This window comes from Pempheris klunzingeri, chromosome 12 (genome assembly GCF_042242105.1).
Source record: "Pempheris klunzingeri isolate RE-2024b chromosome 12, fPemKlu1.hap1, whole genome shotgun sequence".
NCBI classification, from domain to species: domain Eukaryota; kingdom Metazoa; phylum Chordata; class Actinopteri; order Acropomatiformes; family Pempheridae; genus Pempheris; species Pempheris klunzingeri.
The window spans coordinates 4422269-4434273 of NC_092023.1; the positions used below are offsets into that span (position 1 = coordinate 4422269).

The following is a 12005-nucleotide window of genomic DNA, read 5'->3' on the forward strand; positions in this document are numbered from 1 at the left end:
AAGTGCACAGCAGGTCGTCCACCTCTTAAATTCTTCCAGCAGATTCTGTTGAATCTCACTAAATTCATGCAACACCATGAAAAAAGTGAGCACTTAGTTGAAAATGGACTCGTTTGAACAAATGACATCTGATTGATTTATTATACCGCTTCTCCTCAAAGAGTCCTCAGAGGGTCGAGGGGGGACTGGAGCCAATCCCGGCTGACTGATTTAATTTGAGGTTACACCTTAGCCAGTCATGTACGGTATAATGTACAGCAGAGACGCTCATTAGTGCAAAACGAAGCCCGACACAAAGCGGAGGGGATCATCCTGAAGGAGGACCGCTGCTCGCTGTACATTATACCGCTTGCGCTTTGGCCATTATGGATGAATGTCTCCATTACGCACAACCGCGACTATCTCTCTATCACATCTCTCAAGCAGCTGCCTCATCATGAACTTCTCAGAGCAGATTTCCTCCCTCTTCAGCTGTAATGTGAGCCCGAGTGAGACGCCACAGCTCCACATAAGTGTCACCAAAAGTGAGCCGCTGACCGTCGCTGTCCCCATGACCATCTTCTACAGCATCGTCTTCTTTTTTGGAGTATGGCAATTCAATTTACTGGACACACTTGAACGACAACACAAAGTGGCGTTTGAGCCACAATACAAGCCACAGAGCATCAAAGATATGTTGACATTAAATGATGCGTTGTGAATACTGTCCCCATATGTTCTTCAGGTCTTGTTTAATGGTGTGAGCATACTGACCCTCTTCCTGGATGCTCATATGAGAGTCAGTGCTATTCGTTTCTACCTTCTCAGCCTGGTCATATCAGGTACACACTACCACCATGCACTTTATGGAACCCCAGTGCTGACAATATTACACTGAAATGATTCAATCAAAGTGAAAAAAATGTAATTCAATAAAACAATTTGATTCATTTTCATGTTTGAAAAAACAGGTAATATTGTCAAACTTAACTCGAATGGCTGATTTTATGAGGTGAAGTGCGAAATTGTCATTTTCATTTTCAAATTCACAAATGACATTTGAAAAAGTTGTAGATGAATTTAAGATGCCACTGAAATACCAGTTTCCATTTTAAATATTACCAGCCCCCAATAATGCCAATTGCTTTACATGTTTCATCCATCCATTATCTATCCTGCTGGGGATCCCACAGGGTACACCAGCCAATCACAGGGCCAACACACAGAGACAAACATCCACTCACACTCAATTTGGTGACAATTTAGAGTCACCAATTAACCTAATTAACCTGCATGCCTTTGGATTGTGTGAGGAAGCAGGAGTACCTGGAGAAAACCCACGCAAGCACAGGGAGAACATGCAAACTCCACAGAGAAAGAAGTTCAAACCTGGAACCTTCTTGCTGTGAGGCAACAGTGTTAACCACCACACCACCATGCTGCCCTGTTTCATGTTCCACTTAATTATAAATATGGCTGGGTTGTATCCTGGAGTGCACTGATAATAATTAATGCAGTAGTTATGTATTTCAAACCTGAAAATGAAAATCAGATCTTTTAATTAAAATGAAGACAAATATTTTTGTCCTACATAATACAAACACATAACATTTTGAAATTTGACTTTAATAAACACCACATCTAGAGTGCATTGCCTGCTTCAAGGAACTATTCTCAGTGTGATTTTGCTCAATGGCTTTCATCTTCTTCTCATTTTGAATTTAGACATTCTGCAGCTGTTGACCATCCCAATAACAGTGTACCGGTACTACTGGGAGAGCTACCCGTGGCGTCTTGGCCCAGTTGTCTGCAAGGTCTACTTCATGATCCGCCAAGTGTACTGTGCCACCACAAGCTGGGTCATCATGACATTTACCACTGAGCGTTATGCAGCCATTTGCCACACCATGTGGTCTGTCTCCAGCCTTAAGGTTGAGTACTTGCCCAAAAGAAACGTACTGTTTCCTCCCTGTTGGGGTTCTACACTCAATTCAATAGTGACCCTGACAATGCTGAAAATGCTTAGAGATGTGTGTCTCTAAGCATTTTCAGCATTTTATATATACACACACAATACAAACTTCACAAAGTGCAAAAGACAGACAACTGGCCATGAAGAAAATTTTATTAGTGCAGCCCATAATTAGCATTATTAAATATGAAAAATGTGACATCTCTTTCTTTTTCCTCTCAACAGAAGTCTCGGCTGCCGTGCCTTTTGTCAGTGTGGGTCATTTCTCTGGCGTCAGCAGTGCCGTTTGCTCTGGTCTATGATCAGGCTTATGCCTGCATCCTGGACTACAAGGCCACCACACGGGAAGATGCGTTCCATGTCTCCACCATGTGTGAGATGACAGAGCCTGATCCTGCACACATTTACAAAGGAGCCTTACTTCTGAGAGCAGGGTTGTTCTTTCTGGTGAGACAAGTGCTGATTGGTAGATTTGACACATTGTTTTGGCCTGCCTTGTCAAAAGTTCTCTTCAGTCAGGCCTTTCTCCTCGGGCCCTAAAAACCGTCGTTAATTATTAAACCTCTCTTGAAAAAAGCCTAATCTAGCCCCATATCAAACTTGCCTTTTCTGGGAAAGGTCATTGAAAAGGTTGTTTTTCTGCAGCTTTACACCTTCCTGGTGCAAACGAATCCCCTCCATATCTTTTAGTCTGGTTTTAGAGCACACCACAGCACTGAGATTGCACTAGTTAAGGTTTTAAATGATACTCATTTTAAGAATAACATGTGGGGTTCCTCAAGGGTCCATTCTCGCTCTCTTTCTCTTTAACGTCTATATGCTCCCCCTTATATGCTCATATCATTGAATCTCATAACGTCTCCTACCATACTTATGCAGATGACACACAACTTTATGTAACAGTGTCTCCACGTGACCACAGTCCCTTACATTTACTAAACAGATGCATTAAACACATTAATGAGTGGATATGCCTGAATTTCCTATAATATATAATGGACTCAGACCTGAATTTCAGTAGCCACGTAAATCAGCCTACTACCACCCTAAGAATATAGCCAGAATTAAAAAATGTTTGTCCAAACAAAATACGGAAAAACGTATGCACGCATTTATCTTCAGCTTAAACTGTCAGCTCACTTAAATAATTCCTTTAAAACATCACTGTGGCCAACAAATGAGCTACATAACTTTCTTGTAATCTGTAATTATTTATCCACATGCTTTTATTGTCTTTTAATGCATCTTCTCTTCAGCTTTTACTGTTCATTTGCTTGCGCTTTTTATGCTTCTTGTTTTTATTGTGTTTCATGTCTCTGTTAAACACTTTGAGTTGCCTTGTGTCTGAATGGTGCTATATGGATAAAATTGCCTTGCCTTGCCTCGTGTGCATCAAACAACTCAACATGTCTCTCCAATTGCAGGTCCCACTGATCACCATCTTTACTCTGTATCTGCTCATCCTGCTTTACCTGAAGAGGAACGGGCGTCAAAGGAGAAACATGGGTCTCGTGCGGCTGGATCCAGAAGGAAGACGAGATATCCAGTGCCATCAGAATGGAAAGCTACTCTTAAATGAAAAGAGAGCTCTAAAACTCATGGGTGAGTCACTGAAAATTATAAAAGCTTGTTTTGTCTGTGTGTATTCAGTCACTCCAGAAATCAAGACACTGAACGCCATTAATGTTAGTAAATGCAAATGTATTTCATTACCATATTGATGTATTTAGTCATGTGTTATTAATATCTACGTTTATCTTCCAGGTGCAGTCGTGGTGGCTTTCTTTGTTCTCAACTTTCCGGACATTGCCTCATCACTGATGCAGGTCTATGCAGTTGTGTGGTCCGACACCGTCGATTCTGTCTACACAATCCTTAAATCGTACTTGTCACTCCCACTGTGGTATATCAACGGTGCTCTGGACCCGCTGCTCTTCTGCATTTCCTCCCACACATTTCGCAGGTCGTGCTGGAGAACTCTGGGTAGGCTCAAGCCTCGCTGCTACTGGAAGTATGGGAGCATGTCTTGGCTGCAGAAAAGAAGTTCTTGCGAAGGAGCAAGCACAACAGCCAGAGAGACGATTGGTGGTAAACACTATGGAGAGAGGATGGACACAAAGAGGAATACAATCACTAACAAATCAGATCAGAGGGATGAGGACAACCATGAAAGCTGCGTTTAACATGAGCTGCAACAAGCACCACAAATGTACAAATCACATCACCTTGGGACATGAAAACTAGATCTACTTTTTCCCCTAAAACTCATTTTGCTTTCTGTTCCTTTTATTACTGGTGGAGTATCTCAGGATGTCTTATGTGTCTTATGTTTTTTTTGCAATATTTGTAAAAATGTTTACTGGATCTATAGGATATTTGAAATCTACCTGTATTGTCATGTCAGTTAACATTCCTGTTCTTTCACATGCAGATTGTCTTGCTAGCAACATACAGTTTGTGTAGTTCTTTAAATGTTACGTTATGGTGACAGATCATCAATGTAGGAATGTAACTTTTTATATTGAGTGTAATAGCACATTTCCAAAAATTCCAAAATGTTATTACTGGAGAAGACAAATTAAACTGTTTTGCTATGTTGACTTTGAAATATATCTTGTTCAATAGTATTTTTCTGCCGTTCTTTAGTCTTGAAAACACACAGAAAAGGACAAAATGGCCAAATAAGTAAGCCTGAGGGTTTGGACATTTCTTATACTTGATTAGCCTGTAACAGAAGCCCTTTTCACACTGAGATCCTGCAATGCTATCGCTAAAAAGACATGTTATTACTCCAGCTTTGCTTTTTTTTTTTTTTTCACACAGAGCCAAACAAGGCCAGCATAATGCTGCCTCAGTGTATGACTTGAGATATATCACATTGGCTGGTTGTAAACTTATTCCAGAAGCAAAAGAAGAGTGAGAAGTAGATTCAATCTATGTTTTACAGAAAGAGCATACTGGATAGATATATACTTTACATTTTATAATAAGTAATTATTTAATATTATTTAATAATTATTTATTATTATTAACACACCAATTTTATGATACTGTAATATGTTAATACTGCATCACAGCTGCCCCAAATTGAACAATAAAATCAGATAATTCAATCATGTGACTCGCCTTTGTCAGAAACTATTTGAAAAAGATTGTGTTCACCACTACAGCTGCTGTTAAAACAGACTTTTTGTCCCTTTTTGCAGCACACAAAAGTACCTGAGTGGTCGTGACGTCAGCATATCTCAGCCAATCACAGGGCTGTGGGCGGGACAAAACAATGAAACAGCGGAAGATTCAAAAAGGAAGATGGCGGCTGAAAAAGACCCCCAAAACAATCACAAGCTGGAGAGAAGGTAGCAACTTTTCCTTCACTATGTCCCCGAATAAACAGGCTGCGAAAAAAAAGTAGTTTTCTGGGATGATTAGTGCGGATAGAACATCTTTGTTTTTAGTGAGTCAGTGTTGTAACTTTCAGTCAGACTGGTTAGCATTAGCTAGCTAATGTAGCTAACATAGCAGCAGCTTGTAATTTTAATCAGTGAATGCAACACTTCAGCTTCGGCTTTATGAGCTTAACTTTACTAATTACTTATTTTTACTACTCCACCGTGCCTCACGTTTAAACTCAACTCTTCCTCTGTGTTTGTCTGTAACAACAGGGGGACAAAATGCAGTGTGTTTACCAGCAAGGAAAAGCCAAACGCAGGCCAGCCTGTGATCTTTAACCCGGACTTCTTCGTGGAGAGGCTGAGACATGAGCATCCGCAGGCTTTCACGGATTTGGTTCTCAGCAACATCACACGACACATCGACCTCCCCGGGGACGAGTTTGCTCAGTTCACCGGAGAGTCTGAGCCCAGGACGCCCGCAGCCAGCGGCTTTCTGCGCTCCTTCAACTTCCTGAAACGGAAAGGTCTGGACACCCATGTGCCCACATTCATGCTCCCACTGTCTTAGACTCACTATAGCATGTGTTGAGTCTTTTTTATTGTGTTATTGCACTGGAAAGGGTGAATAACTCCTTATTATTTAAGGCTTTGGCAGACTTGTAATGCCTTTATCTCCACTGAGCTAAAATAAGAGGAGATATTCCTTTAAAGATTAGAGATAATATAGTGTACAAGTGGGGGAGCACATTGTGAGGTGAGGGGAAGAGGTGACAAGTGAGGATAAATGTATTATATTACAACACTATAGTGTCAGATTGTCTATCAGGAGCAGTGCTGGGTGTGAAGAGATCTCCAGTGCCGTCAGTAAAATCAACAGTCGGATAATCGACAGCAAATTCATTCCTTCATTCAATGTTTGTTTGCTCCGTTCAGTAATTTTTGTCAAGGACAATACCAATAACTTTCTGTCTCACTTTGGGCTTTTAGAAGCTGTGGAATTGTATATTGTAATTGCATAAATAATCAGTAGTAGCGCTGCAATTGTATGATCAATTTCTAAATTGTCTGGTCCATGAAATGACAGAGCCAAACTAAGGATATTCTGTTTATTGTGACATGAGAGGCAGACAATTTAGGAGCAGGACTAAAGGAACGTTTGGGATATTTGCATTAACCCATAAGAACCCTTTTCTCCTTTAAGTTAAATTACGGGGGATATAAAACGGACTAGATGGGCCGAAAGGATGGAACACATTTCTGAGCTCATTATTGAGATCTGAAATGTTAAATATGTGTCACAGCATTATTTTTCAAAATTGTTTCATATCAACTTTTTCATAAAATATGGGCAGGACAGGTTAATCTGTAATCTAGGACAGTGTTAAAATTGTTTGAAACTCACCTTTTAATAACAGAAACAAGCTATTTTAAATCAGCTAGGTGTGACACCTGCGTCACCGTGGGTTTAAAATGAAAGATGAATTAATTGGTAATCAAAGTAATGGCTAGTTTCAGTCTCCACATAAACCCACTGCCGAGTGCTCTTATTTGTAGGCAATGTGTGCTGTTATATATTATATTCTAAATAGGAGCAGGTCCATGTGATAGATTCCAGTTGGCTCACTGTGTCATCTGATGCCTTTCAGACAAAGGAGTGGTTTTTGGTGCACCATTAACCGAAGAAGGAATAGCACAGATCTATCAGCTCATTGAATACCTGAGTAAAAGTGAGTATCACTTCATATGCATGCATAACTTGTATAACTTAACACAAGTGTTGTGTGATATCATGGCGACATACGTTGTACATGTGTGACCTGTGTGAAGAAACAAGTTCCTGGCAATGACAGTCAGACATGCACTGACAATTATTTGATTAATAATCTCCTGATATACCCAATCAACCTGCTTGAACAGCCTGTATCTTTTAACTCTTATAAGAAATGAATGTGTTAAGCACCAAGGCTGCATCCCAACTCTTACTACATGTACTTTAACTTTGTTGGAGAGCAGCGAATTAGCATGAGGTCATGGTTTATTTTTAGAGAGCAATGATGTCATTCACTGAAAGTGGACACTGGGAGCAAAAGCTTGGGTCAATAATTTATCTGAAAGCACTTTGCTCCTGCTGTCTCCCTCCTTCCATTTCATTCACTCGGTCTCTCTCCCCATTTGTGTGTCGCTGACTCCCCACGTCTCCTTCGCTCTGTGTCTACCCGCCTACACACCACATCTCTCCTCTTTGGCTGTCTCTCTCCATCTTTCTCTCCCACCCCTTCACTCAGACCTCCACGTGGAGGGGTTGTTCCGTGTGCCAGGCCACAGCCTAAGGCAAGCAGCCCTGCGGGAGATGCTAAATGCCGGGGCGGAGATAGATCTAGAAACGGGAGACTTCCACCCCAATGATGCGGCCACATTGCTCAAAACCTACCTGGGGGAGCTACCAGAGCCTCTGCTCACGCACAGACACTATCAGGCCCACCTGAAGATTGGAGGTACTGGTCGACTCGTATAAAGATCCATGTCATGGCTCAAGATTGAATAATATTAAGATCACTGTGAAGTCAATACTGACACCCCCCTATTAATGAGTATGGATTAATGCAGTATTTCTTCTTCCTTTGTTCGTTCCTCCCTTCCGTCATCTTATCATGTCAAGAGCTGACTCGCTTTGATGATGAGGGGAATAAGACGAATGTGCCCGACAAGGAACGGCAGATTGAGGCGTTTCAGCTGCTTTTCATGCTGCTCCCAGCAGCCAACCGCAGCCTGTTGAAGCTGCTGCTGGACCTGCTGTACCACACTGCTCGCAATCAGCACATCAACAAGATGTCTGCCATCAATCTGGCCACAATGTTCGCTCCACACATCATCTGGCCCAAAAATGTAAGGACCTCAGGTTCATTTAGTTCCTCTTTGATTATGTTACCACTATATCCACTATGTGTGCAGGCAAGTAAACCACTATAATAGTTTTTTAAGTTCTTGGCTTATTCCTTACTGTATTTTCTTGTTGAAGGTTACAGCAAGTGATCTGCAGGGAAACATTGAGAAGCTGAACAATGGCATAGCGTTCCTCATCAGGCACTCGCAAAAACTTTTCAAGGTAAGCAGCTTCACGGTGTTTCTCTGGAGTTGGCCTCTCGTTCTGTAACTGTAGTTTGGGTCACTTCCAAACTTTCAAAACACTAAACACAACATGTTTTTCTGTTGTTGCTGTCATCTTTCCAACACGAACATCAACATGAGGTGTAATTTTTATCTAATCAAGTTGTCTGTACTGTTTTGTACTAAACCTCACTTTCTCTTTAAAACCAGACTGCAGCATGTCTTTCTAATTGGATATCATTATACAAATATACAGTACATCACAAGAATGTGGGAGTGGGAGTGTCTCTTCTGTTTGTTCATTATGTATTTTCTCTTTGCTTCGCCCCAAGCGTCTCATGATAAGTGGTAGTGTGGTTGCCAGGGGCGCAAGATCTGCAAGCCGTGTAAAAAATAAATTTACATATGAAAGAAAGAAGAAAATCAATAAGGGCTGTTTTGGTCCTGCAATCAGAGCCTTCTGCGTCCAGATAATTGGAAAATAGTTCTCCTCATTAAGTTGTATTCACTGTTTACCAGCTATGTTGCACCCACAATGAACCCTTCCAAGTGGTACATTACTAAACGTTATATTATTCTTTTGTACATCATCAAGTGATTCAATGTTCGTGTTTACTTTTATTGAAGGCGCCCGCATATATTAAAGAATATACCCGCTTATACTTCACTGGATCAAAAACTCTTCAGTCAAAGGTGAGTGTTCCTTTTCTAACTAGGTTCATCTTAATGAAACAGAGAGCATGAGCACTGTGAGCATTTCTTCATAAAGCTACTTTAAACGCTCGTACAGCACGATTTTTGTTTTTTTTGCTAACTTTTAAATCTAGTAACTTCAGTGTCTGGGTGGTTTTTAGGTGCTTCATGTCTAAATACAGAACCTGGAGAGACTCTGCACTTAATAGAAAGATTTCCAAAGAACCTTGAAATCAGACTTCTGAATACAGATGTCATTCCGACTTTAAAGACGCTTGTTTGTCGTTCACATGTTCAGTGTAGTGTTTGACTCAGCTGTACTCATTTTATTATAGTCACAGTCTCTTAAAAATAGTTAATGGTTTCAGTGAGATAACAGAATTTAAAATATCTGGTTTGGTTTTTCCAGGATGACTTGACGCTCTGTTGTGGGACTAAAGATGGGTTCTCTCCTGCGGTAACAGCTGCCTCCCCTTCTCCCTCCATGAGGACAATGGCAGGTGACGTTAGCAGCACCTCCACAGGCAGGACGTCTGAGACTCAGACTTACACTGAATCTGCCCTCAGAGAGTTGTACCAGCAGGTCAACAGCATGCCTGAGTCTGCCAAGAAGAAGAAGCTCATCAGACAGGTACAGGAAGTCAGGACACCCGCTCTGAGGAGAAACCGCAGGCAGTCATATGTACTTGCGACCAAGCACCTAAATGTGTTGTTTTTTTATGTGTAGTTTGAAAAGCAGCCTTTGCTGACACCTGCAGCTGACTCCCGGACACCTTTAAGCAGGAAACACTGGCGTTCACGCTCTTTAGGGGGAATGATCAAGGTTTGTTGACAGTAATTGTGTGTACAGCGATCGTCCTTCACTTTTAATCCTTCATACCTTTTGTTCTCATTTGAGTGAATATATTTTTTGGTTTTTACCCTTTAGAGTTTCTTTTTTCACTGGTGAAGTTATTGAACAATGTTTTGATAAGAGTTTGAAATTCAAACTGTTATGAGACAGGAAAGTCATTCAGCATGTTTGTACGGATACATGTAGTGCAGTTTGATGAAAAATGTGTCAAATCAAAAACGTTTTACAATTTAAAGATTACAGGGCGTCTCATACAGCTCCAACTTCTAAAATAGTGTCCATCTCCCTTTAATGACTTGTTTATGAAACAGAGGAAGGTGCTGGGAAGCCAAGTATTGATGGAGAAAGAAAACAGCAGACTGCAAAGTCCTCTACCCAGCAGTTCAACTGATGGCCGAGGAAGAGAAAGCACCACCTGTGGGGAGGTGAGTATTGCGTTGTTACACCACAAAGCAGGTATATTTTATGAAACAAGTCTCATAATGTCCACATCATGTAACCTAGCGTCTTTGCTGTTAGACATCATCACCTCCCTTGGTGTCCTGAAGGCTACAACACATGTATCCTCACCCTGTGAACAAGGCTTTTCTTTGAAGGCCATTATCAAAGGAAAATTCAATGTAGAAAGATAAGCGGGCCGACAGACAGCGCCGTGGCAACCGCGCTCGCTACCATGTACACACAGGTAGAGGTCGGCAGTGAGTCATCCTGCAACGTCAGGATGACTTTAGAGACGGGAAACAAACTTTCAGCCAATTCAAAATGTTTGAAAATGGTGAAATGATCTGTAATATTCCTCATTGGTGGTGTACATGTTTGGAGAAATGCTTAAGTAATATTTCTGTTTTATTCAAACCAAACCAATTAAAGTGTCACATTAAAACTGTGAAACAACACGATTCTCTCCTAAAACTGTCATCAACTAGTGACGAGTAGTTTTCCTCATGAAAGAGTTTTCCGAGCTTCCAGCCACGTGTCTGTGGTTCACCACAGCCAAGCCTGGCCTCACTTTAACTCAGCACTGCTTACATTGCTAATGATGCCTGATGTGCTGTAGGAGTGTAGGATTAAAAACTACCTTATCTCTTCTTTTTTTTTTCCCCCTCTGTCCTCAGCTCATCCAGGATTAATGGTCTCTAGAAGAATGTGCTCCTCATCTCCGTGACTGTTATGGTAGGGACATTAAAGGATCCTCTTGAGGTGTTGACACAAACCAAACAGTGAAATGCAACTGCTTCTCAAAAAGTAAACTTTAAGTCTTGACGTTTAGTAAGATAGCAAGAAAATCATCAGTTTCTTTGCAGTCTAGTATGAGTCAAGGGACAATATAAAGGCTGTTATGTGCTTTAATTTAAGTTGATGCAATTTACCAGTTTTCTTAAGCTGTCTACAGGAGTGACATGAACTTACACCAGTGAATTTGTGAGTGTTTAGCTTTGTCATCAAATGAAACATGTCCAAACCTAATTTTATTTATTTTTTTATTGGTCACCTGGATATTTTCAGTCCTGAAATCCAGTGCATCAGATGCTTTGATAAAATGTGATATGCAGGTTTTTTCTATTTAAATTAGAGTTAAACTACAGATGGTCAACGCAGACCATTCAAGACTTTTATTAGAACAATGGTGAACTCAAAGATGTGCCTTAAAGTGAATATATCTCCATTTACTGTATGATGCAATCCTTATTTAACATTAAGAATTTCCTTTTTTTTTTTTTTCCCTTTAAATTCTTGATAGCTTTAAGAGTGTGCTGAAATTTCTATGAAGAGTTTATTCAAGTGTCGGTTAAAAATAGGAGAGAAGATGTCGAGTGAAAGGCCAAAGGACCAGCTCATGTAGATTATATAAGTATTCTTGTCTTTATTTCTACTTCAGCTTACATCTTGTGCGCCAACACTGTGATTCTTTAAACTACTGCTACTTTAAACCATATCGTGGTTTGGCGTCTCACACTTTACTTTTTCTCAGGCTAGTTTTCGATTCTTATGCAACGCTGTGTACAGT

General features: G+C 40.7%; 2 protein-coding genes across 2 annotated transcripts; both read left to right on the forward strand.

Annotated features, from left to right (window-relative positions):
- Positions 1–402: 402 nt before the first annotated feature.
- Positions 403–4186, forward strand: LOC139211166 (pyrokinin-1 receptor-like). Its single transcript, XM_070841441.1, has 6 exons — positions 403–586; positions 725–821; positions 1705–1910; positions 2177–2398; positions 3376–3553; positions 3716–4186. Exons 1-6 carry the CDS (start codon positions 437–439, stop codon positions 4132–4134), a joined length of 1272 nt encoding a protein of 423 aa, XP_070697542.1. The 5' UTR covers positions 403–436; the 3' UTR covers positions 4135–4186.
- A 1074-nt stretch (positions 4187–5260) lies between these two features.
- On the forward strand, positions 5261–11451 carry LOC139211289 (rho GTPase-activating protein 19-like). Its single transcript, XM_070841578.1, has 11 exons — positions 5261–5307; positions 5614–5867; positions 6990–7070; positions 7629–7838; positions 8003–8229; positions 8363–8449; positions 9079–9144; positions 9554–9775; positions 9872–9967; positions 10309–10422; positions 11113–11451. Exons 1-11 carry the CDS (start codon positions 5261–5263, stop codon positions 11125–11127), a joined length of 1419 nt encoding a protein of 472 aa, XP_070697679.1. The 3' UTR covers positions 11128–11451.
- The last annotated feature ends 554 nt before the right edge of the window (positions 11452–12005 follow it).